The 27,656-nt window shown below is 37.4% G+C and overlaps 1 protein-coding gene across 23 annotated transcripts in view; it reads left to right on the forward strand.

Moving 5' to 3' along the window:
• ank1a (ankyrin 1, erythrocytic a) overlaps positions 1-27,656 on the forward strand; it is a 99,453-nt gene that overhangs the window by 53,918 nt on the left and 17,879 nt on the right. For 14 of the 23 annotated variants that reach the window (XM_043238814.1, XM_043238818.1, XM_043238829.1 and 11 more), the window contains 15 exons: positions 1,912-2,008; positions 2,259-2,337; positions 3,291-3,406; positions 3,525-3,749; positions 3,830-3,984; positions 4,906-5,117; positions 7,630-7,834; positions 10,453-10,549; positions 10,670-10,898; positions 11,696-11,824; positions 12,507-12,626; positions 12,716-12,800; positions 12,945-13,019; positions 13,966-14,097; positions 18,588-18,749. In XM_043238814.1, coding sequence (XP_043094749.1) covers positions 1,912-2,008; positions 2,259-2,337; positions 3,291-3,406; positions 3,525-3,749; positions 3,830-3,984; positions 4,906-5,117; positions 7,630-7,834; positions 10,453-10,549; positions 10,670-10,898; positions 11,696-11,824; positions 12,507-12,626; positions 12,716-12,800; positions 12,945-13,019; positions 13,966-14,097; positions 18,588-18,749 — 2,118 coding nt within the window. Of the gene's footprint in view, positions 1-1,911; positions 2,009-2,258; positions 2,338-3,290; positions 3,407-3,524; positions 3,750-3,829; positions 3,985-4,905; positions 5,118-7,629; positions 7,835-10,452; positions 10,550-10,669; positions 10,899-11,695; positions 11,825-12,506; positions 12,627-12,715; positions 12,801-12,944; positions 13,020-13,965; positions 14,098-18,587; positions 18,750-18,935; positions 19,094-27,656 lie in introns of those variants that run through there. The other 9 variants (XM_043238815.1, XM_043238842.1, XM_043238823.1 and 6 more) reach the window with 6 other exon arrangements.

Here is a 27,656-nt window from a genome sequence, read left to right on the forward strand (position 1 = left end):
CTAACTGTTCCAGAACATTTAACTGTCCCACTAACCTGCTACATCTCCTTCTCCTACATCTCCTTCTCGTATATATAAGTAGTGGTTCATGGTCAATTTTTTGTCTTTTTGTCCAGTAACATATTTATTTATAAAGAGATGAAGTCTCTAAAAGTGTTACCTTGTGTAATTTTACTTATGAAGACAAATACAGATTAAGTACTGTAACTATAACGTTACCACATTACATTCATGCATTTGATGGTTTCTTTAGAATTCCAGTTGGAAAAATAAGTAATATATTGTAACAGCACTTTCTTTAAAAATGCTTTTTTTTATATATATATAAAATCAGCATTTTTTATTTAAAATCTGGTTTGATACTGTGGACAGTACTACATTTCAGCTCCTGGTGTTATTACAGAGTTTAAAGGTGTGTTTACGTAATGTCCTGAAAATGTTTCACATGCATCCAGGCTCTCACATGGATGTGCTTCTCATGGCTGCCTTGTGCGAATCCAATGCTAAAAATGACGTTTTATCATTCCGTATTTATATTGTATGGAAACCCGTTTCAACCACTGAATAAAAAAATGTAAAAAAGGTTATCGCGACATTTTATCTCACAATTCTGCCCTTTTTTCTCAGAATTACTTGATACGAACTCACAATTCTACCTTCCTGCAATTGTGATTTTGTTTAACGCAGTTCTGAGAAAAAACGTCAGAACTGTGAAATAAAGAGTCGCAATAACCTTTTCTTTTTTTATTCAATGACAGAAACTGTTTCCATAATATTGACTTTATACATTTGCCATATACAAGATGTATATGCTATATTTAGTGTATGTGTTTATATAGACACACAAACATAATGTATAGTTATATGCTGTACAGGTACTACATACAATATGAAAGACTTTTTTGGCTTGGTTTTAAAGTGCCATTGATGCCTACTTGAACTTTTTTTTTTATTGTAATGGTTGCTTGTTGATTTATAGAAAAAATCATTTTCTGCTCTACCAGTTATATTGTGTTTGCAAGACAACTTCCCAAGAGGATGATTTATAAAGACCTTATTAGACACAATTAAGATTAATGTCTCCTTTTTAATGAAAACAAGCTCAGTTTACATACTGTATGAGTATGCGTTTAGCAGCGCAATATCAGCGGAGGCATTGTGTTTTGAAGGTCATGCATGCCTCTGATTAAATATTATAATAAAACACACACACACATGCACTCACAGTTTTATCACTAATTTGCTTTGATATGTTTTGTTGCGATGTCCATCACAAATCTTTCCATTTTCTTCATACTTACTCATTTGCAGTCAGAGTTGGGGAGGTTATTGCAAAAAGTAATTAGTTAATAGATGCTAATTACTTTTTTTACATTGTAACAAAAGACTTTCTAACAGTAATCATGTCACAAAATTTTCTGACAAATTGTCCTTTCAGATATGTACTTGTTTAGTTTACAGGTTTTTCAGCCAGTTGAAATGAAGCACATTTTTAGGTTATAAAGATGTCAATGCAATATAATGACAAAAATGTAATTGTGACGGTGATTACTGAAAGTTATTATCTCACTTCATTACAGGAAATAGTAACCTGATTACATTACTGCATTGCCTTTAAAAAAAGTACTGTGGCATTACCATGGTAGAGTGATGGTTATACCATTATCGTTTGTTATACCATGGTGCTGAATGATTACCATGGTGATTACTTGGCACTCAGATACTTAAAAAGAATCTTGCTAGTACCATGGTACTTCTTTGTCACTATCATAACATTTTACACTCACTCTCAACAGCTCTCCATTTATATCCTCTCCATATTGTCCAGTCAGTGTTCATTTCCAATTGACACCGTGTTTTTCGCTAAATCTTCTTTTTCTCTTTTCTTTTCTCATCCCCTCATTGCGGCAGGCGAGGAGCTGCTGGGGAACGAAGGTGCCAGGTATTTGAAGATGGACGACTTAAAGGACCATGATGAGGATTTCCTTTCCCCCAAGAATGTTCTAGAGTACGAGGGAGAGTTGCAGTGATGATGTTGAAGATGGTTCAGATTTAACCAGACGAGACACATGTATAAAGTAGAGGGGAGCTAAACTCATAATGCTGCTGGAAGAAATTAACTAGAATGTTTCAAGCTAGATTGAAAAGAAAAGATCAGAGCCCAAACTGAGGAAAGGCCACTGAGAGGAATGGGACCGGGGGAATTGCCATTTACATATTCTTTTGTGTCAGACTTATTTCTAACTTGTGTTTCTTAGGAATCATTCCCCTGCTATTCCAAGGATCCCTTGTGTGTCTCCAGAAACAGTTATGTTGAAAGAACATGAAATGGAGCAGGTGAATGTGATTATTATTATAATGTTTTACAGTTACAACTATTACTTATTAGCATGCATATTCTTGGAATATTAGCAATTATTAGTGATAATTAAGCACATATTGATGCCTTATTCTATATGACCTTATTTTACATCTCTAATCCCTCCTTTAACGTCCCACGGTTGTAGTAACTTGAAGACTGAATACAAACAAAAGGACTTTAACCATAAACTCTCAGGCTTCAACACACAGAAGACATTTGTAACAATAATCACAGACAAACCCAACGGGGCAGACAAGACATAAATTGACACCATTCAGGAGAACACCTGGTTAACACAGCTGGAAACAAATGAACACAATTAAATATTCATACTTAACAAGAAAATGAGCATGACCAAATAAAGAGAAACGGGAAGACATGGTACAACAGAAAACACGACACAAAGTGTAAAGTGTTCCGTTTTATTTAATTAGTGCATGGTAGTTTCATAGGTCATATTTTATAAGTGTCCTCCTATACTTACATTTTAAAATGTCAAAAGTTTGGGGTCACTTTTTAATATACATTTATACAGCAAGAACATATTAAATGCTTTAAATGTGACAGTTAAGATGTAATTAAATTCAGCTTTAATCACAGTAGAATAAGTTTACATATTTGCAAATTTTCTGGGAGACAGTATATTGTATGTGGTGGACTTATCAAAATAAAGTGTTAAAAGCTATTTTACTAATACTCTAATGACTGCTAGTCGACATGTAGTTGCAAAATTGCTTACTGTTAACTGAATGACTAAAGTGATCTACTGAAATAAAGTGTTGCCTAACATTCTGTGAAGTAACTTGGATTACTATATAATGCATATGCAATTTTTTTTTACAAATGGCAGTGTAGAGTGTTCTATGTAAACAAAGATATATAATGGCATCACTATTTTTATGCTTCTATAACTTCTATACATGTACAGCAGCACACCCCACTACCTTTGCCCAAAGAGTACGATGAGGATTCGCTGATCCCCAGCAGTCCGGCCACAGAGACATCAGACAATGTCAGTCCAGTAGCAAGCCCCATCCACACCGGGTTAGTTTTCCTGCCTCTGCCTGAAATACCGTGCACTTTTTTGAGCAATCAAATACTTGAAATGGAAATATTATGAATGTATTCAGTGTGCATTGTCTTTGTCCTTGTGGTTCTGCAGGTTCCTGGTGAGCTTCATGGTGGATGCTCGTGGCGGCTCAATGAGAGGAAGCAGACATAATGGCCTGCGTGTCATTATTCCTCCTCGCACCTGTGCCGCTCCAACGCGCATTACCTGCCGCCTGGTGAAGCCGCAGAAACTTGCCACACCACCTCCTCTGGTGGAGGGTGAGGGTCTCGCCAGCCGCATCATCTCTCTTGGTCCAGCTGGCATGCAGTTCTTAGGGTGAGGAAACCAGTTTTGCTAATAAAACATTTTAATAAAACTGAGACTGCAAACTGACAAAACTCGCATTGATCCTGAAGGCCTGTGATTGTGGAGATTCCACATTTCGCCGCACTTGGTCGGGGAGATCGGGAACTTGTGGTCTTAAGGAGTGAGAACGGATCAGTCTGGAAGGAGCACCGTAATCGTTACGGTGACGAGGTCCTGGAGACAATTCTTAATGGCATGGATGAAGGTGTGTACTAATTCTTGCTAAGTATGAGTAGTAGTAGGTGCAGATTTAGTTTTATTTGGAAACCCAAAACATTTTAATTTGCAGAAAATGTACTCACCCTCAGACTATCCAAACTGTACATGAGTTTGTTTATTAATGACAACAGATTTCTAGAAATGTAGCATTGCATCGCTTGCTCACTAATGGATCCTCTTCAGTGGATGGGTGCCGTCAGAATGAGAGCCCAAACAGCTGATTAAAACATCACAAGTCCACCACTCTAGTCCATCAGTTAACATCATGTGAAATTAAAAGCAGTTTGTTTTTAAGAAACAAATCCATCAAGACATTTTTAACTTCAGACGGTTTCCTCTGACAAAAAAAAGAGAATTCTCTATCCATAGTATTGCTGAATCAGGAGAGCCCCATTTACAAACAGTTCTAAACAAATATGTCTGTTTTGATCTGTTAGATTTTGCGGAGGGCAACAGGAGATTTACATTTTCATAGGATTACAAATTTGTATTTTGAGCAGAAGCAAGGGTTAAAATCTTAATGATGTCTTAACAATGGATTTGCTTCTTGCAAAGATGCAGCTTTTTGGTTCTCAAGATAAGAATTTATCGACTGGAGTGTTGTGGATTATTGTGATGTTTTTATCAGCTGTTTGGATTCATTCTGATGGCACCCATTCACTGCAGAGGATTTATTGGTGAGCAAATGATGTAATGCTACAATACTCCAAATATGTTTGAATGAAGAAACAAGCTATATCTTGGATGGCCTGAGAGTGAGTACATTTACAGCAAATGTAATTTCTTTACAGGCTATATAATGGCTCTATAAATGTACAGTGTTTCAGTGAACTGTGACAATGTTGTCTCATTCAATTGCAAATGATGTTCTATTTATTGTCTTTTCTCTATTAACTGCACACTTAAGACCTCGAGAGTCAGGAGGAACTTGGGAAGAAAAGAATCAGGCGCATTATCTCGACAGACTTCCCGCTTTATTTTGCCGTGGTGTCCCGTATCCAGCAGGAGAACGATCTGATTGGCCCAGAAGGGGGTTTTCTCGCCAGTAAGCTGGTGCCCATGGTCCAGGCCAGTTTTCCTGAGACAGCCGTCACCAAGCGCGTCCGTCTCGGACTGCAGGTGAGATGGGAGGATGATGAGGAGGAAGATGTGATGGAAAATGGAGGAAGCTTATATCCTGCATATTATCATAGCGTATCTGACAGCTTTTAGTTTCTGTTTTTTTCTGTCTGGTCACGAGACACCGAACATGAAACATCTCATCTTTCATCTCTCAAAATGAATTTAACCTTGTTTGTTTGGAATGTGCATGAATGTAATTTTGTAAGTTGTTTAGATCTTCATGACTGAATTGGTGGTAAAAGTGAATGATGAAATATGGCATCGTATGTGATGGTATGGCATCTGTCTACTTCGTGCTCAAATTAAACATAGGTTATTTCTGCAGATGAACATATACAGACACATTCGCAGTGCAGTAAAAAGTAGTGCGTAAAAACAGCGAAAGTCGAGAATGGAAGAAAGTTTTGCACGTTTGGTTTGATGGAATTGTAAGTTGAGAAGGATGAAAAACATGGTTACATATTGAAGCTCACTGAAATTGAGAGTTTTAATTGAATGAACATTTTCTGTACTATTACAAATATCTGAAGCACCTTATAAAAGAGTTACTGTCCTACCTTTTGAAATGTTTGAGATTTTTAAAAAACAACAACTTTTTTTACACAAAAATATATAATAAAAGATTAAATGCAGTTTTATATTTTAAATGTCAAGACCTAGAACTTAGAAAAAAATGCTTGTGCATGATTCTGTTTTCTTTGCCCTGTGAGTGTAACAACCAGCTCGTACCAAAGCTGATTTTTTTTTTTTCTTGGTTTTAACTCATCATTTGTTTAATAATCTGTGTTATTTGTTACATTATTATTCTTCTGTTTGGCTTCATTTTGTTTTGTTCATTTTTGAAAACTTTAAATGTATTGACAAATTTGAATACATTGTGCTGAATTCTAAACGGTTCATTTATAATTTTTAGTTTAAAAGCTAAATGTGTCAGGAAGTTATTCTGAGGAGGCATAAAATCAAATTGACCTTAATAGCCCATATATTTTGCAGCAATAACATACAGTGTATGTATTTTTCAGTTTTCTTTGACATGTTTCTCATATTTCTGGAGATTTATGAGGTCATTTCGATAAAATGGACTGGCACTGACCACTGAAACTTAACCAACAGAACTTAACAAAAAATATTAGATTGTGATACACTATATACCAAACTCTTCTGTCTAATGTTACTTAATTTCTCCTCTCCTGCCCAACAGTGTACACTGTAAATATGTGCTTAAAGGAATAGTTCACCCAAAAATGAAAATTTACTGTTAATTTACTGCCATTCAAACCATTCAAACCAGTCGAACAGTAAAAAAGATTTTTAGTTGTGCTGATTTGTGATTCAATAAAAGCAAGTCTGTTGTTACCTGCAAGTGAGAACAAAAAAAGCATATCAGAGAATGCAATATTAACACAAACAATACCTATAATAGCAAAACAATTGGCCTTTGTAAGAAACTCAGCATTATTTACAACATCATTACCCATAATCCAGAGCCTCATGGGGAATTATAATTATTTTCAGATGACAGTTTTTTGTTTGTTAGTTTTTTTTCTCAAACATTTCATTGCAGTGAACTGGTACAATTCAGTAGTTTGTTTACAAAATAAACTGTAAATGAGTTAATTCATCATAGGATGAGTTTCACCAGTATTTCAATTCGAAGAGACTTTGAGGTGTTCAAAAGTGAGTTTTATTAAGTAACATGTGGATCTGTGCTGCTGTTCGGTCAGATTTGGCGAACTAGTTCAATTGACTGTGTCCATGAGGCTCTGGATTGCCGGTAATAATCTTGTAAATAATGTTAGGTTTCTTGCACAGATTGATAATTTTGCTTCATAAGACATTAATATATCATCAGGAGCCATGGTTATGCATTTTTGTGCGGCCTGTATATGCTTCTATTGACGGTAGTCACTAAAATGACATTATGAATCCCGAAGGGCCACGGTTTCATCCAAAAATCTTCTTTACTGTTGCACTGGAGAAAAAAAAGTCACTTCTATTTTGGCTGGCCTGAGGGTAAGCGTAAATAAATAACATAGTAATTATAATGAGCTGCACACTCAGAGATCTTCAATAGCTTTACAACAATACAGGGTCAACTTTTTGTGTCTGTGTCTTGTACTGCAAGTGAATTAATTTTGCACCAGCTTTGGTTTAATAATGTTTGTAACTTCTTTTCCAGTTAATAAATAAGACTTATTGACAAGCTAAATTTGGTGTCTTGAATTGCATTGTGCAATAATAAGAAAACAGAAATACATTGAGATCTTTTCTGTTTTTTCTGTCTGTTCTTTTTTTTTATGAAAATATGTGTGGTACACATTTCCAAACTGAATCTACCTCTCATGCATTCATATGTAAACATACCATTGCTCACACTGCCAAATCTATTTTTTCTGACTTTCATTCCATGTTCTTCTCTTTCACCTTTGCTCTTCCCCACCCCTGTCTTTCACTTTGTGCTCTACCACTCTGTTACGGTCTCTTCTCCCCCTCCATCCTTGGCACTCAGGCACAGCCAGTCCCTGATGAGCTGGTGGCCAAGCTTCTGGGGAACCAAGCCACGTTCAGCCCTGTGGTGACAGTAGAGCCTCGTCGACGCAAGTTTCACCGTCCCATCGGCCTAAGAATTCCACTGCCTCCCTCCTGGAGGGAAAGTCCACGGGATGCTGGGGAGGGCGACACCACCAGCCTCCGTCTACTCTGCAGTGTCATTGGTAAAAATCTGCCAAACATTTTTACACTGGAGAAAAAAATCTTATTACTTGTGAAAATTTCATTCTTTAAAATCAAGTCAAGTTGCTTTTACTTATATAGCGCTTTTAACAATACAGATTGTGTCAACGCGTTTAACAGTACCAATTTGGAGAATAGAGTGACAGTAATGTATAATGACAAGAATAAATACTCAATTTTTAGTTACAGGCATTTCATTATTGAATTCAGAAACGTCATTGTTTAGCTCAGTTTAGTTTATATAGTATCTGTGAAATTAAATCAAACATAATCGCTAGAAATTAATTGTCCCCAACTGACGTGTGTGTAAACCAATACTTTAGAATTTTCTTTTTTTTTTCCAATAGTCATATATATACACACACACAAACACACACTTTTCACTGGAGAAAAGGACAAAAATACTGATTGGGAAATATTATATTATTATAATATATATTATATTTTTTTATTTGACGATTAGTTTAGTTTTTTTTTTTTTAAGTAATGCATACAAATAGATGTGTGGAAGTTGAAAGTTTAATGCTTTAAAATGTTAATTTACTTCTTATCCTAGTATAATGCACACATACAACTATATGTAACAGTATAGTGTGGTACTGAATGCACAACGAGGAAATATACCAAAATAGTCTTTTAATAAATCCACAAGAAGAGCGTTTGACACAGCAGGGTTGCAACACACATTAATGTATAATCAAGTAGACCGGACAACAATTACTGAACTGAGGAGAACTTAAAGGGTAAGGAGGGTAATTGACGAGACATACCTGAACCAAATTAGCAATTAACACAAGGCAGAAACTAGGGCACACAGAGTACATAGGGCATGTAAAAACAACAACAACAACAACAAAACAGTCCTAGGGCGTGACATAATCGCCCTCCGGAAAGGTGTGTCCTTGCACCTAAAAACCAAAATCAACATAGGGAGAGGCAGGTGGGAGCTTGGGATGAGGTTCTGGTGGAGGACAGACAGCTGGGAGGGGGCTGTTAACCAGAGTCTATAGGGCAGAAAACAGAAACAGGGGAGAGGGAGGAGCCAGGGAAGAGACTAGAAGGACTTGGAGCAGGAGGAGACTATTAAGACCCAGAGCACAACCATGTTGAAGACCCACAGTGGAGCCATGGAGGAGGGATGTCGCCAACTACAGGGAGCAAAACAATGGCATCGGAGCAGTCGGAGAAGAAACCCAAGGTGGAGCCCGATAAAACCGGAAGGATGGAGGAATGAGGCATAGCCGGATGAGATGGTTGATGACAGACCGGAGCTGGTGGGCTGACAGGCCATGGTGGAGAAAAGGGAGCTAGAAACTATTGTGGAGCCAACAGGTCAACGCAGAGTCTGGGACTCAGAGGAGATGAGGGATCCTCCTGCCATGATGCTGATGAGACTAGCAGACCCATGGTGAATACAGCATCCAGATGGTGGGCTGAGTAGAGGGGCAGCCAGGAGACGTCAGTGGAGACAGGAACGGATGGGAGGGTGAGCGTTTGTTAGTCTTCTCTGTGCTAAATTTAGGAGGGCGTTCTTGAGGAATGATCACTGGAGGGCGCACTGGAAGTGCAAGCACTGGATGACCCAACTCAGGACAGCTGGACGGGACCAGTGGGAACTCAGGATACAGGGAAGGGGCCTTCAGATCATGTAGCCTTGGGGAGTGGCCTTGGGCTATTGCTCCGCACAGCAGGGCTCTGGATCTAGAGTGGGGCTGAACTGAACAATCACTGATGGTTTGCATGACACCAGCCCCAAGGTTCTCTCGAGGATCATCCCTGGACAACTGCACACGTGTGGAGATGTTTAGCCCATTAAAATAGAATGAGCACAGGCAGCTGTCCGGGTATTGCATGCGATTTGCAAGGAACACAAAATCATCCATGCGTCCCTCAAGAGAGCGATCCCCCTGCTCCAGCAGGAGGATGAGGACATTGGGGTAAGACATCCAGGAAAAACAAATCTAAATAAAAGCAGTTCAGAAAACAAAAGGGCAGGGAAGACAAGCCTCTCACATAAAATGTGATGGTCTGGTCTTTTGTAACAGTATAGTGTGGTATTGAATGCACAATGAGGAGGAGTACCAAAACAGTGCTTCACACAGAAGGGTTGCAACACACATATCAGCATTACCAAGTAGACCAGACGACAATTACTGAACTGAGGAGATCTTATAAAGGGTAACTAATGAGGGTAATTAACGAGACACACCTGAACCAAATTAACAATTAACACAAGACAGAAACTAGGGCACAAGCAGAGCACATGGGGCATGGAAAACAACAACAAAACAGTCCTGGAGCGTGACACTAAGGAAGCTGTTCATAGTCCTATTCGTGTTTGTCGATTCTTGAAGTAATGTGAAGTATTGTGATTTAAATTTATGTAAAGGTTGTAGGTAGTTTAAACTCTTGTGAATATCAAAACTCCCTTTTTGTTAAAATGTAAGCATTTTTAAGGGTAAAAAATATTAATTTATCTTCAGTTTTAAAAAACTGGTTGCTAGAACAATCAAATAGGCCCCGTGAGCAAGGCTCTTTTTTAAGCACCTTTAAAATAAAGACACGTCTATAGCGTATTTACTTTCTCTACATTTCATAGGCGGCACAGCTCCAGCTCAGTGGGAAGATATAACTGGAACCACCAAACTTATGTATGCCAATGACTGTGCCAGTTTCACCACCAATGTCTCTGCCCGGTAAGTATCGTAACCTCACATATAAGTTCCTGGTGTGTGTCGTCTTCACAGCAGTAGGTTTTATTATTCAACCTTGATCATATTAAAAATGTGACTCAAATCTGTTTTGCTCTCCCACAGTTTCTGGCTGGCAGACTGTCCTCGGACCGCAGAGGCCGTGTCCTTTGCCAACCTCCTGTACCGTGAGCTGTCAGCTGTGCCGTACATGGCCAAGTTTGTAGTTTTTGCAAAGATGAATGAAGCACGAGAGGGTCGACTCCGCTGTTATTGCATGACTGATGACAAAATGGACAAAACCCTGGAGCAGCATGAGAACTTTACTGAAGTGGCTCGCAGTAGAGACATCGAGGTCATATGATATAGTGTGTTATAGACTTCTTATAGACGATACATAATAATGCATCTATTGTGTCATCGTCCCTGTGTTTACAGCGACTGCCATTATTTCTACAATAAATTATCATTTACAATTAAACCTGAAAAAACAGGGTCAGTATAAAAGAAATCACATAAAATTTAACATTACTTCAAACTAAAGTACTAACAATAATTATTCATCATACAAAATAGTAAATTAAATTGATGCACAAATATTTTTGAATTAAAAATTTGAAAAAAACTGATTGTATTTGTATTTGTTTTATTTCAAAAATGAAACCGCTCCAATCTTGTCATGGTGAAGAAAATAATTTTTTACTATAGCACGCATGTTGCTTGCATATTGGCTCTTTATTAAATCTTATTAGGCACATATTAATGCCTTATTGTGCTTGACAACCCAAAACCCAATACTTAAACTTGCCTAACTATTAATATACAGCAAATTAGTAAATTATTGAGGGAAAACCCTTATTTAATTGTTAATGTGTTACCAAAATAATATTAATCAATAACCAGATGCTAGTCTTTCAAGAAACAAAGAACTCTCCTTAAATCCAGCACAAACTTGCATTTAAGGATGGAATAAAAGACATTTTTCACAATCCAATCACATTCAAATGAACAGTTTTTTAATCTCTTTGAATATTCTTAAATATGTGACTTTACAGAACCAAACAAGTTTTTAATGTTTCATGTTGACTTTGCTAGATATTATCAAATGTTTAATTTAAGCTGCATCTACTGTTTGGCGTATCTGTTCTGTAGGTCATGGAGGGAATGCCGCTATATTTAGAGTGTTCAGGAAACTTGGTTCCCATAAGGAAGGCAGCGCAGCAGCCCCGTTGTTTCAGCTTCCAAGCCTTCAGAGACAACAGACTGCTTGTGTCTGTCAAGGTAAAGTCATCCCAGCCAGCTACAGTATATGTTTACATTATTTTCCTCACACAGTGATCTAGAATGTTAGAAATGCAATGTTCCATCACTTGCTCATCAATAGATCCTCTGCAGTGGATGGGTGCCGTCGAAATTAGAGTCCAAACAGCAGAAAAACAACTTCACAATAATCCATAAGTTATCCACATGACTCCAATCCATAATTTAATATCTTGAAGAAACAATTCCATAATTAAAACGTTTGAAACTTAAACTATTGCTTAAACTACAGCTAAAAAAATAGTACATAGTACATAATAATGCTTCCTCTAGTGAAACAAACTCCTGTTGTCCTTCAAAATGCACCAACATATTTGTTCATATCTATTTTATCTCATACCTTATTTGTAAATCATGCTTAAACTGTGCATATTCATATATAATGAGAGGTCTGGAGATAGCAATTATTATAGAATTTTAGCAGGAAGGGGTGATTTGAAGTTAAAAATTGTAAATAATATTTAATATAAGAATATAAATACATGCATGTAAGTACATGTAAATATTTATAAAATCACGACTGTATTTCTAGAAAGAAGGCACTGCATGATAAATAGTTTTCTTTAATATATGATATGTGAACAATTAGTTGCCTGTTTCATCACAGGTTGTTGGTATATCCACCTCTTTCTCCTTTCCACAGGTGAGGGACAGCAGTAAAGACCCCTCTGGTTTCTTGTCTTTCTTGCGCAAATCAACCAAATATGAAGACAGTCAACATGTGTTGTGCAACCTCAACGTTACCATGCCGCCATGCATTAAGGTAACATGGCAAATGTTCTCTCACTTACATTACACATATATAATTAAATCTACAGTCGTTTTCTAACAGTGGTAATATCTTTACAACAGATTATAGGAAGTGATGAGCGAAGGAGAACTCTGACTCCTTTGGCTCTGAGGGAAAGATACAGTGCTCTAAATGAACCAGCCATGGGTAAGATTGCTCCCACACCGACATCTCCTGCATGTTAAGCCCCCAAATCTCATACAACCTTTGCCTGACCCTGCTTTGAATAAGATGTGAGCTGCAGCATCAGATTGCTGAACTCTTGAGCCAATGATGGTCTGGTTTCTGCAGCATCACTGAGCGCCATGGAAAGGACGGAGTTAAAGATGGCTTTAATAGCTGAACAGCTAGGCCTGAGCTGGGCTGGTGAGTGTGAGGGTTTGAATGCACTTCTTTCGCTTAACAAGCATAATGCTTAACTGGTCATGTCTTGTCAAGGCATATCTGGATGTTATTTCTCTGCTATATATAAAGAATACAAAATGTTTTGACAAGTCATTTACTTTAAAATCCAAATTTACCAAAGCTCAAGAACATTTCACATTGTCTAGCATGTGCAGATGAGATTAAATACTGACTACCATTGGCTTATTTCTTTTGGCTTTACAAAAGATCATTTTGCACAAGCTAAACTTTTTTCATGCTAGGACTTCATGGGGGCCCATTCATGCAATGTAATAAACAACTGATGAAATAATTGACAAATCAATAATCAATTGAATAAATTAGTAAATCTTCTAGGAAATTGCAGATAAATAAATAACATTTGAAGAAGATTTAACATACAGTTTCTAAATGAATACATTAAATATATATACAGGAATATAAACTAAATATATTATTTGTGCAAAAAGAGGCAATAATGAGAGAATTTGAATGAGGCATGTCAAATCATGTCATATACTTGTATATCATAAATGCATATTTTTCTTCTCTCCCGTCTACACTTCATTTACATATGCAAACTTGAACATATTCCATATTCTTCTAGAAAAGTGTAGCATAAAATACAGCATTACAGCATAAATCTATGAAGAGAAAATAAAAGCTTTATATGTTTTATTTTGTCACTGTTACTTATTCATAGTTCGATTGTTGAATTGTTTATTTTTTGCTTTATGTGTTCACCAATTTATACAATTCACATTTGATTATTGATTTGTTAATTTTGTTATTATAATGGTCTATTATTGAGTGGCACTAATGCAGCCCTCATGCAAATAATGATTTAGTCTAAAATGAGACATTTGATAGTGAAGGAACTTATTAATTCATGCCGGGGCATAACGTATCATATCTAATTCCTGTGCAGAGTTGGGACGTGAACTGCAGTTTAATGTAGATGAAATAAATAAGATCCGTGTGGAGAATCCCAACTCCCTTTTAGAGCAGAGCTCAACACTGCTCAACCTGTGGGCCGCTCGAGAGGGGAAGAGAGCCAAAAGTGAGTGCCATAGTGTCCATTTACAATGATCCTAAGAATACCCAAATTATTTGCGAGCAAATGTAACCATATTCATCTGTCTCATGTGACGTAACTATATGAACTAGCTGCCATATTTGTTGCTATAAGTATCAGCATGCTTTTATTGTGCAGCTCTGTTGGGTTCAACAAAGGAAGCTAATTTTTTTTTTCTGTTTATCAAACTCAAGAAAGTGATTGCCTGGATTGCAGGAATGCAAATTAGCCAACCTGGTCTCATAAAAATACGTACCACTGTGCACTTTTTGTGCTTTACTGCACGTTTCACCACAGTTTTAAAAAGAAATGTCCACTGTGCGGTGCTAAAACGCAGGGTCAATACGTTAACCCCGGCAGGTTTTTATTATGTTGATATAGGTACGTATTGCTATGTTTCTATTGCATTAAATATCTGGGCACTATCGCTAAATATTAATGCTCATGTTGGAAATATGCCCTACACTAAACCCGAAAGTCTTAACAAATGCTAAACTGATATAAAGCGCATTTACTGATGCAACCGTGCCATTTTAACTACATTTTCCACAGATCTGAACTGTTTTGTCGTAGCATACTTACGCAGGATTTGAGTAATCGGGAATCTCAAGTATGTCTCTCTACTCTTTGAGCTACCTAACAAACCTAGCATCTATGAAAACCCATAAATATGAAACTGAATATGTGTGATGCTAACGTTCATAAGCACCAGTTTTCAAATATCCCAGCATATTAATATTATTTTGCAGTCACATGATATTCTTCAAGTAACTGCGAAAATTGCGCTTTATTAATCTAAACTCTGTGAATTTGTTTAAATAGGAATGAAATTTGTGAGTTTTACTGCCCCTAGTGTTCATTTCTTTTGTAAAGTGCAGTGATATGTACTAATTGGGTATAATTTCATGTGTGGCAAAAAAGTGCACACAGGTACCTTTATGCCATGAGACCAGGTAGAAATTAGCAGTTTTGCTACGCTTCAGACCCTTTCCTCTTATCCTGCAGTGTCCTCTATCTCACCACCCATCTACCTTCCCATCTTACCGAAACTTTCCATGCCCCATATCTGAAACCTTTTAAATCAGTTAGAAATAAACTGCTGTTGAAATAAGAGGGTTTCATGACATCTTGTGGCTCGCCCCACTTGTTGCCATTTACTGTAGATAAGGATGTCACATTTATTAATTGCTTTTCCTGAAATATCAGTGATTGGGTTTGATGTCAATAGCTCTATTCGGGTGGTAATTGTTTCTTATGTGGACATCTGTAAAAATACATTTACAAACGATTCGGATAGCAATTTTTTGCAGCAGAAGAACGAAGGGAATACGTTGCTCACATGGTCAGTTGCATGACTGTCCACTGTAAATATGCTTGGTATAAAAATATGAAAATAGATGTACTATAGTTAAAATGGATTTCTGTCTTGCATGAAGCTAATAATGACTGAAACCGCAAAATAATAATGAATATTTTGGGTCTTTTTCTTTGCTTTCTTTTTGTTCTTAAAAGCTTTTGCTCACTGTGGTGGAGAATTCATGAAATACTGTTTTTGTAAAAAAAAAAAAAAATTTTGGAAGTAATAAATATGCATGCAAATTACAGCAAAGTGCAACAGTTACACAAGTGTTTTGGTAACACTTTAGAATAGAAAACACTTATTTACGCTTAAATACTACAAAAAAATAGCTAATATTCTTATTAATATGCATGCTAATTGGGAACTAGCTAAGCGACTCTAAAATAAAGTGCTAATTTTACTCAGAGATGTGAAATCAGATGATTCAAATACCACAGAACCTTTGTGTTCGTCAAAATAATTTTTACATGGTTGGTAGAAGAAAAACAGCTGCAATCTAGATTGCATTACAGACTAACCCCTGTAAATGTTAAAATCTCCATGAGAAACAGTTACCGTTCGAATCGCGCTGAGAAAATTATTCCTATTCAAGAAACACAGGATGTTTCATGATATTTGTGTTTTCCTAAGGAAGAACTGTGATTCAGATCTGAGCAAGACAATAGTTGTCAGTTCTCTGTCAGTCAAGTAATTTCAACACAGACCACTTTATGGTAGTTGTATGACAGCACTTGAAGATCTTTAGATGCCTTTAGGTAGCGAGGATTGCCCATTTCTGTATAAAGCTGCCCAGTAGCCCAATTCTCATTCAGATTTGGACTCTTCAAGACACGCTCTTCAAGCTCTTGATTGTTAGTGTATCATGAGATTGTTAAGAAAAATAAGTAGGAAGCCCTGAGGAAACGAGAAAGTTGTGATGTTTTCGTACTTCTTCCATTTCTGGCCATTACTCAGCTAGAAAACAGGTTATTGAGAAGTTACATGAAAGTGTTTTTGGTAACACTTTCTATGAAGCCTGTATTTATAATACATACATAAAGGTATTCTTAAGGCATTATAATGAATGCATAATGCAGTATAAATAACTTTATAATATGTTTTATTATCTCATGAATATTCATAGGAAAGTTTTAATGTGTTATAATATTTACTTATTTGTGGCTTCATAGTAAGTATTACCTTGTTTTTTTTCCAAGTAGATGCCTCAGCCACTTCAGCTTGCTAGAGGACTGTGCTCTAGCTACAACAAAACATTCCTCAGTTATAAAGAGTGCCAATGCACACAAAGCAAGCCACACAATACGGCCTTGCCCAAATGCATGTGGCAACCATTTTAAGAGGAAGAACTTGCACCAGGTGTGGACTTTTTGCCTGGGACTGGAGCCATGGAGCACTGTTTCTGAACCTCCCTACAGTGCACCTTTTGTATTTCTCCCTGCTCAAGCACACCTGATTCAGGTCATCAGCTCATTAGTTGGCACTCCAGGACCTCAAATGAGTGTGTCAAACAAATGAGGCATTCAAAATGTGCAGTCTTGAAAGGCTCTAGAAACAGGTTTTGGAACCATGCAATGTACCCAGACTGCTATTTCTTGTGATTGAAGAAATGGTGCAATTCTAATTGGTATTCGAGTCTCCTAACTGCCCCAGTCGAACGATGGCTGTAGATGACTAGACCCAGTTAGCTAAATGAAATGCAGAGCTAACTCTCTCATGGCATATTCCTTTCTAGTCCAAGTTGGATGAGCCATCTGAAGAGGATGCCAACACATTTGTGTGAGACACAAAGAGGTTTCTCTTCTTCACACCCAGGGTTTAACACCAGGCTGTTAGTTCAGAAGTTGAATGGCCAGCAAACATGCTATTCCTACCTTCTAGTGTTGCAGAACTCCAGGCTGACCTGGTCAAATCAAGGGTTTTAAAAAAGCAAAACAAAACATTGGATCTTGTCATGGATCATGGAAAAGAAATTGCTGTTTAAATTATGAATTTAGTTTTTATTGTGCACAAAGGGTATTCTCATAGCTTCTTAAAAAGAACCACTGATGTCACATGGATTATATTAATGACACTACCCTCTGGGCACTGAACATTGTAGTTGCATTAAACATTTATTCATTTGTGTTCTGAAGATAAACAAAGGTCTTGTGGATTTTGAACAACATGAAGGTGAGTTATTAATGACGTGATTTTCATTTTTGGGTAAACTATCTCTTTAAAGCTTCAAACACCTGCCTCATCACTAGGCATCTACGAGGTCTGCCTGTTGCACACTTCTACTGACTTGGCACCACAGGGGTCATGGGTCCATGAGCCATCTCAGCATTCTTCACAACCTCTGCACCACCATATTGGGGGTAGACAGCACCCTAAGAAGAAGTAATATGGAAGTAATCAGCCTTCTCTGCCTTTTATTAAGAGGAGTGAAACCAGCAATAGCTTTCCCTTGCTCTCCCCTTCCCAAGTTTTTGGGGGTAATATTACGCCCTATTCCATCTACTTCACAGGTTTTTGTGAAAGTAAAATTTCCCAGAACAAGAACACTAATCACTCTGGAACTCTCTGGATGCTTTACCTGTAGTAGTTCCATAGTGTGCAAAATGCTGAAACTGTGGAAAAGAGAAATTGACTGAAAGAGAACACTTGGTTACCTAGTATAACTCTCAATGAAAGTAGAAAGACACTTAAGAGTGAGAACTGGGCTTCTAAGTGACTTTATACAGGTGTGGGGCTCCCCAGCATTGTTTGATGAAAATGAGTAAAAGCTCACTGGTCACTGACCAAGAAGACTTCCTCCTATCTATCACTTTATGTCTTTGTACGGCTTATAAGATTTTTTTTTTAATTCTCTGCTATTACTTTCCACATGATGGTGATAAATATGGTGGCTGTAAAGAAAAGTTCACGTGACTGAGACAGATTTTTGCACAGTATCTTCTTATTTTGAAAAACAAGAGTAAATAAAGATAATTGTTATTTGGATGTCTTTCCTAATAGTGTCTTGAAATCCTTTGGTTTTGTCAGTGGTGTGTCTCTGTCCTCATCCTTTATGTCCAACTACCCTGTCTTCCCCTTCTCCATTTCTCCACCATCTGTGTGTCTCTCACCACTGTAGTGGACAGCCTGTACGTGGCCCTCAAGAGCATTGACCGAGTGGACATTGTGAACATGTTGGAGGGCCAGGGACCACCAACAGGTCAGCAGGGGGGCTGGGAACAAGATCCGTCCAGGTCTAGGCATCATGAGAGAGACCATCTATCTCCTGGCATCACAAATGGTAAGTGGGAGACACTGCTTTGAGACACTTTCCTCACTTGTCCCACATAATCCTTTTTTCCAAGAGCTGGCTTTTCCTCTCATCCAGCTGATAATCTGCTGCAGTTTTTTTCTGCCCAAGCCCTTGTCCCCCCTTATATTTTGGCCATGAACCTAACATTTCCTCTTCCAATTCTGCTGTCACCAGGACCAGAACCGAAGACACCCCTCCAGAACTATATTATGTTGCTATTCTATATAGCCTGTCTAAATGGTTTGACTACTTTTCAGGGAAATGTTGTAAAACTCTTCAAAGTTTGTCAGTTCCCATTAAACTTGGGAAATCTTTAAGGAGATGCTTTTTATGTCTAAATGAACATTTAGCATCATACAAACCATGAAAGCTGTCACACAACTGACTGACTCCGACTAACTTATTCAAAAACATCATATTACTATGCAAAATACTTAAGCTCTGACAGTATCTTATATTATGACTGAAAAAGTTTACATATAAATGTGAAAGAATGACCTTCCTTACCTATGCGGTCTGTCCAGTTTTAACTTGTACAAAGACCACTCTTGCTTGATATTCACAAAAAGATACTATGAAAAGCCATGATACAATCATGTAGGTTCTCTTAAGACTGGAAATCTTGCTGGAATTAGCAAAGCCTTATCAGTTGTCTTGGATCGATTTTACTCGAGAAATGCACTACTTTACAATTGAAAAAAAGTATAGAAGAGTAAACGGATGCTGAGGGGGTCAAGTCCAGGGCAAAATATACATTCATATCACCCTGAAGGGCCATTAAAAGGTCATGACACAACTTATTTTGTATTATTTTCCTTTAGGTTCACTTGTAATGTATAATGTATATATCATACATAATCATATTTTATTAATACATGACCATTCTCCACTTTCTCTGTGTCCTTCTGATCTGAAGGTGCTGTTATTGTGCTTCATAACTTCACTGTAAATCACCATTGACATGACAGGGTAACAACCCTTTGCATATTAAATACATATCAATACCCCTGCCATATCATGTATATTACAATATAAATGGCAGTAAATAATCATAAATAAACAAAATGATGTGAAGCATGCACATCTCAAACTGCTACAGTTCCAAGACTGAAAGAACACTTAACAAATAACACACTATTTAACAGCAGTCATGGTTTTCAAGATGCACTCACAACAGGTAAACTGTTAAACAGCATCTTATGGTATGAGAGAAATAATAGTACCTGTCCTGCTCTTTCTTTAATAAAATACTTCACCTCTATTTGCACACCAAGTGATGCAAAAAAAATAAATACATAATACTAATAAATAATAATAGGTAAACATGTGTAATGCACTTTATCCATTCATTTGATGTTTCAAAGTTGTGAAAATAGAAAACAAGTTGATTCACAGCTTTGTTTTGGTCAACAAAATTGGGGAGAACAAATTATATTCTTTATGTCGTTGACCATTTAGGTGATATCAGATGACAGATTAGAAGGCTTTAGTTCTTGCTCAAAAGTATATTAAGATATATTAATTGTAATGGTTGAGTTTTTCTTGGTCCTTCTTGTGACCATCAGCCACAACCCTTAAATCGTAGTGGTCAGCACAAGGACAATGACTTTGATGAAGTGGCTCACACTTTATATATAATGTAGAAATATCTTTACTGTATTGAGGTATGTCATTACTTTATATGCCCCTTCTGTGAATTGTTTCATTACGCCAGCCCCTCTTATTGACAAATACAATGCTTGTGTCTAGTGACCCTTCTTTCCTTTAAGTATAGATTTATTCTTTATTCAAAAAGCCATTTATGGTGCGGACACTGTACACTGTACAGCCATCCTATATTTCAACCCCTGAAACACAGCCCAATAAATCATTCCCATGTTGAATTAAAGTGCCCCTATTATGGGTTATAAAAGGTTTCAATTTTGGTTTTGCGAGTCCTAAACAACAGGTTAACATGCATGCAAAGTCATACACATGAAAACAGTTCTTTTAAAAACATTTTTAATTGATTCAAAGTGGACTTTTTCTTTTGAGAGATAACTTTATACACAGTGCACTTTCAAATTTCAAACTTTGCAGAATGTTTTCATTCATTTAGAGCTGTATAACACACTACATAAAATTTCATTTTCAGTAATCAATAATAGGGGCACTTTAAACTAGATGAAAGCTTCTGAAAGATAGGGTGTCCATGTGTTTCTCTTATGAAATATGAGAGAAAGACCACCACCTCAACTATCCAGTGCAAAATTTGATGCTTGATGATGCATGGTCTTCTCCATGTTTGGATTTGTCCAATGGTTCTGAATCTGTTCGATCACACTCACATTCCCTCTAAAAACAGGGAGCAGCTTCCAGAGAGCATGTGAGTGCGAGACCTGACTGTAGCCTGAAACTTGATGCATGCTCACCTTTGTTTATGCACAGCAATGTGGTGGCATCTAGTGGTGGAGCAGCTACGAGATTGTGGACTGCACTGTAAATGTGCAAGCAGCCTGTGTTGGGACAACTATTGGGTGACTCACTACCTCGAAGAGAGCGATAGTTCTCAGCATTTTCTGCCAGTTTGTATATTCTTTTGCTTTGCAATGATATTTTGAGGATAAACACTGTGAGCATTTAAAGTGCTTGTGGGTGCACTATTTGCGAGCCTTATTTGGTTATTTTACTGCAGAAGGTACTCAGCAAGCTACATTTCTTCTTTGGATCCCTCTCTACCAAATATACATGTGGCTTATTGCCACCTATTCAGCTATACAACTACATCTATACAATTCCCAGAATGAAGTGGGAAGGACAGATTGTGTGTTCCTTGGTAGACAGATCTGCTGCAGAGGCTTTGTTTTTTCTCTTATACCTGATATTGCTTCCATATCTAAAACTGTGCAGAAAATCCCCTCTGGGATCACTGCATCCAGGACTCTTCCTTTGTCTGATAGACTGAGATTAAACCACCACTTTTCTCCTGCATGACCATGAGGCTCTGGCCTTTTCCATGGCTCAGTGCATTTCTAAAGTCAAGTGACAAGATCTTTATAAAACACCCACTAGTTGCACTGCCTGACCCCGATGTGTCTTTTCTAGCATGGCAGATTTGCTGTCCCATGTGATTGGTAATTGCCGAACACTAAAGTGGAGTTGAAGTCCCTGAAAGACAGTAAATGCATTGAAAGCCCTTTTAGCAAGGCTTGACTGCAAACTGTTTTCTTTTGATGTGAATGTAGAGCTTGTGGTGTCTGTACTTCTGAGTTGTTCAATAAAGGGTCATTTTGGGTCATGTGGTGTATCCCATTAACCCAGAGCATGGATCTCCCTTGGATGGGCGATTGCTTGTGAAAGATTTGTTTCTACACATGACTGCTATAATTTTAGGAGCCCTTTCCTACTTGCTGTTTTCTGTAATCTCTTCTTTTCATAGAAAGACTTTGTGATTTTTGTTAAGATGGCAGTATTGAAAATATGTGAGGATGTGGTGCCTCACTCGCTTGCTCCGTGACACCTGCTGCAGGTAGTTTTCAAAGGGAAGTGAAATACATTGCACTGTACTTTACTGTCTTCCTCATCTGTGCTGACCATGAAAGGAAGACTAGAAGCATACGGTATTTGTAAACCTAAAAGCGTAGCTTGGTGCTGCTGTGATGGAAAGCTCTGCAGGAATTGCTACCTGTGGTGTTATAGCTGACATATAGCAGAAAAAAGGGATTAATCGCTGGCATGAGGAGTATGCTTTTTGTTATGTACCACACACAGTGCTAAAAAAAAACCAAGACAATCTATCACTATTTATTTATGTTTAAGCCACAACATAGAGTCTATGCAACCTTTAGTTATTTAGCACATTTGAAACAAATGAATGCTGTACAAATCGAGAAATATCAACACAAGGACAACTACCATTTTAGTGGATCCTACCCCAAATATTATGGAGGTCAATTCCAGACTACCACAGAAAAAGCTAGGTCACTCTTAAGAGCCTTAAAAAATAAAAACAATGCAAAGTGCATAAAGTTTTAATATGCATGTCAAAGTCATCTCCTAGAGGGCTGCAGTCCCACTTCAACCAACTCCAACATACCTGCCTGGAAGTTTCTAACACTAGTTTCTAGACTTTGATTAGTTCAGGTTAGAGCAGGTTTGTTTAATTATGGTTGTAGCTAAACCAGATGTTTAGCTGGTTGCAATTATTAGTTCAGGACCCTGTGAGGGCTTTGGTGTTGATAGTGCTACCATAGTAACACATCACTTAGATAAAGTAGAATGTCACATGTTGTCATCTCAGAATAATGGCATGGCATAAAGGCATGGGAAATGAGAGGGGATGTGTTATTTAATTGGAGAAAGCGTAACAGTCAAATTGGATCATGTGTGCCTTGATAACCATTCACAGTATAGCCTTGACACCATTGAATTTTAGTTATTAGCCTCGGAAGTGGTCAATTATGAGAACTTCGGGTTTGGAACAACCCTTTAAAGTTGAGCGGCCTTTAAAGTTGCCAGTTTTGAGCCCTCTAGCTTGGAAAGACCCATACAAGTTGATCAACAGTATGGTATATATTGCCCTGCAAAGAGCACTTTGGAGTGAAAATATTAAATAATTCAGTTTGGAATACACTGTCAGTGTCACTCAACATTGAAGGTTCCCTAACCAAAGTGCTCAAAACTGGCTACTTCCTGGTACATCAGGTACAACTGATGGACACTTTGGACCCTCATGGTCCTTACCATTGTGTGGGGACATTAAAGGGCACATCAAGTTGTTTGGTCCCCTACACCCTTCAAAGATCTCACTCCGAAGGGCAGGCATGAAGGGCTCACAAAGGTCTGAATAGAACACAAGGTCAAGTTGCCATTTATGGATACCCTAGGAATGAATGGGAAGTGTCGTAAGCTGAAACCCACCTGTTCCAAAAAGTCTGTAGTGAAGCCTCTTCTCCAATAACATCCATTAAAAAACAACCTCTGGTCTGCCTCCTTGCACTGCAGCTTTAGCCTTAGTTGTTATGATGTTCTGGCTAAAGGACGCAGGCTTGCCTTTCAGTGGCTTTTGCTAAAGTCTGTAGGACAGTGGCCCGTCCAGGAGCTGATTTAAACACCACCGTTATCCACATTTTTCCTTATTTCCCATGACACTTTACACAAATTATAGTAAGTAAATTCCATTTACACCTTAAACAATCAGTAAATGGTACTTTATGACTAGGTAAAATGAGATTATTTTACTCACCCTTCAATCACTAATCATTGTAAGGAAACAAAAAATTGTAAAAACAAATTCCTTTACATGAATAAATCCTAAAGATCCTTATTCTATCTGCAGCAATGTTACAGACATGTTAAATATAATTTAAAGGGGTGGTTGATTGCAATTTCACTTTGTTAGTTAGTGTGCAATGTTGCTGTTTGAGCATAAAAAATATCTGCAAAGTTGCAGCGCTAAAAAAATCAATGCAAATGGAAGTACCATCTGGAATTTTAATGCCTATAAAACCAGCTTGTAGAGACTACAAGAAGTTACTTCCTGCCTCCAAGAACACGCAACAAAGGGGAAATGGCTATGTTGCTCTGCTTTAGAAAAGAGAATGAGAAAACTAGGGGTAGACATAAAAATCTATTCATATATGATCAAACTTCTGTCTTCTAATGATTCAAATGATTCCATTCGGTTAAAATAATGGATAAGGATTATTTGTAGCGCAATTTTATGATTTGAAGTGATTTGTTGCAGCCTTTTTGACTGGAACTTCCACAAAACGCTTGTGTCCCCAATAATTTAAAACATAGCCTCATTAGCAAAAAGGTGGATAGAATCTAAAAAGATGGCAGTAGCAGACAAACATGTACAAACAAATCAAGCAAGTCAAGTCAGTGGCTCACCTTAAGCAAGTCAAGTTTTGTTAAGAAACCAGTCAAGTCACAGTATTAAAACTGTTGGCCACATGATCTTATTAATTTTCTCTCAGAAATTTACTTTAATTATACATTTTCAATAATAATGTTTTAAATATAACGTGTTGAATATAGGCAAAATACTATTTTGTATACTGTTAAGTCTGCAATTGAGAAAATATTGATAAAAATTATGTTAATGTTTATGTATCTTCCCTTGTAACTTATTGACTAAATTGACTGCTGTGCATTTAATTTTGCCTAAGCTTTTTATTTTGTTTCATTTTTGTTTATTTTTTTTTCTGTAAACTGTAACTTAAAATAAGAATTAATAAAAAGGAATATAAAAATATGAAATTTTATGATAGGCCTACCATATGACATTTATGTCAAAAATCCCTGTTTTATCACAGTGTTCATTGAACTGATTCATTTAGAACTGATTCGTTCATAAACAATCAAGAATAGACTCAACCAAATCACTCAACCAATTCGTTTAAATCCCTGGGTTCAATATTCAGTATTCAGTGTTTTGCTTTGAGATACACTTTGGTTACATGGTGCAATGTAATTTTTTTAATTTAAAAAGAGGGATACACTAAAGTACTGCTTTGAGAGGCAAACACCAGCAATAATTTACAATAATAAATATAATGATAATTATAAAGTCAAGTCCTGTCAAATCATGAAGTTCAAGTCACTGGATCTCAAGTCCAAGTCAAGTCATTTTCTTTATTTAGACAAGCAAGTCACAAATCTTTATGACTGGAGTTCCCCACCTCTGCTGATCTTCTGCTAGAAACTACAGTGTGTGTCCTTGCCAGAGAGTGTTTTCGGTTGCCCTAACCATTTGCTTCAAACTACTTGTCATCTGCTTCTCTGGAACAAAAGCAGTAAGTCTTATGAGAGATGTGAGAAAGTTTTGAATAATCATACGACTCTAGCTGTGTTCCAGTTCAAATGTTATGGCCTTTCTTTCAAGGGGTCAAGGTTCTGAAGTGGAATGCCCTTCAAAATAGTAGTATTCCCCTGATGGAAAGTGTTTAGGGAAGTTTGGGTCTTCTTGCTTTGATTTAGTTCAGTTAAAACAAACTGTGGTGTAATTGCCCTTTTAGCGTGGTTGAAGTGTGAATGCTGCCATCCGCACCTTGGTGTGCACCAGTCAAGCCCCATCATTTCAGGGGGTCTCAGTCTACTTCCAGTTGAGCTCTAGAATGAATGCAACACGGACCAAAGCTGATGTAACTATATCTTTATGCCTTGGTTTGGCTTTAGAAATAATAATTCTGGACTATATTGCTGTACATATTTTGTCCAACGGAAATAAACAGCAAATGTCAAATACCCTAAACACAAAGTTGACCACACTCATTGTTATGCAGGGCTGTGGAGTGACTCCTAGACACAAGCATCGATAGAGTAGGGGCTTTGGTGGAATACAACGAGTTCTTGCATCCATAGTTAGTGAAATGAAATCTATTTTAATTTAATCTAGTAAATTTAAAAGGGACGACCATGCTTTTTAGTGTGACGTCTTGGAATAGTGGGGCGATATGGCAGTTCTCTGTTTTTTCAGTAGAGCATTAAACCTGTTCCCTTTCTTGATATGTCACATGCAGCCCAGCCTTCTTCCTCTCCTTCTCCTTCTCCTTCTCCTCTTGTGCACCTCCTCTCTGACCTTTGACCTCATACAGACATCATGTTGACCTCTGGCCCTCATTTATCTCTCTGTCCTCAGACCAGTCGTGTGTTTTCTTTTACCCCCCAAGCCACCTTCCCCCCTCCAAAAAAAGGAAAGTTGTTGCTCTGTTCTGTGATCAACCCCCTCCATCACCAGTTGTATGCTTAGCGCCCCCTGCAGGAGGGAGGTGTTTCTGACTCACCTGTCTCCTTTTCTTTCTGTCTCTCTCTCTCTCGCTCTGTCTCCTTTCACCCAAACAACCCTTTCTTGTCTTTCTGCTATGAGGCCTGTTTACATGCTCTTGTGGCACTTTCTTGGATGTACCTCATACCATAATCTCTGCATGCAGGGTCCAAAAGTAACTTCATGCCAGTGGCTGGTAAAAAAATTGTGGCCATACATCTTTATGAAACTATGTGTTTCACTAGGGTATTATGAATAAAATTTATTTTATTAAGATTTTTTTGACCCTATATGATATATATTACCATTTTTTGGCCACTTTTTAGCTTTATTGACGTGATGCAAACATTATTTTGTATGTGTATTGCCACATAAATATACTACAACACAGACTTGCATGATGTATATAAGCAAAATTCTGATAATTTGATTAAAACCATTAGATAACAAACTGACTGGTCAGCGTCTTTGTTCTGTTACTCACAGTTGGCTCTTAGTTAATTTTGGACCCTGTCCGCATGTATCACAGGAGGGCATAATGCATGAATGCTTCTCCATGGAGATTTCATAAAAACTTTAGCTTGAAGGGCTCTGAAACAGGACACAATGACAATTCACATGGTGCATGCCTTACCATAAAGATAAGTGAAACAAAATAAAGTCACTCTTTTGGTAAAGTTAGCATCAACTAACCTTAAAGAGTGCAGTTCAGGGAGTAATTATATTCTGTTATCACTAAAATGTCTTTATGGCATATGTTATCTTTTTTGTGTGAAGCCCTTCAAATAAAATATCATTATTGGCATGAAGTCCAAAAATGGAACTCGCATGGCAAGTTAGAGCTGCATGAAGTCCTTGCTGGTGCTATTCAGTCTTTGATAGTTGTTAAGCTCTTTGCTCGAGGAGCACAGAAATATCTTTGTTTTTTTGTTACCTTTCTTTTTAACCTTCTTGGTCACTGTACAATCACTTATTTATATTCAGTGTTGTCATTTTCATGTCTGTCTATTACCTGTGAATTCAGGGACCTGTTAAAGTTTTTTTTTTATATATATATATATATTTATACAAATAAGTATTTTCTATATTTGTTCACAATTGCACATTTTCTGTGTGTTAGTGGATGTTATGTTTCTGTTTATACA

Source organism: Puntigrus tetrazona, chromosome 5 (assembly GCF_018831695.1).
Source record: "Puntigrus tetrazona isolate hp1 chromosome 5, ASM1883169v1, whole genome shotgun sequence".
Lineage (NCBI taxonomy): Eukaryota > Metazoa > Chordata > Actinopteri > Cypriniformes > Cyprinidae > Puntigrus > Puntigrus tetrazona.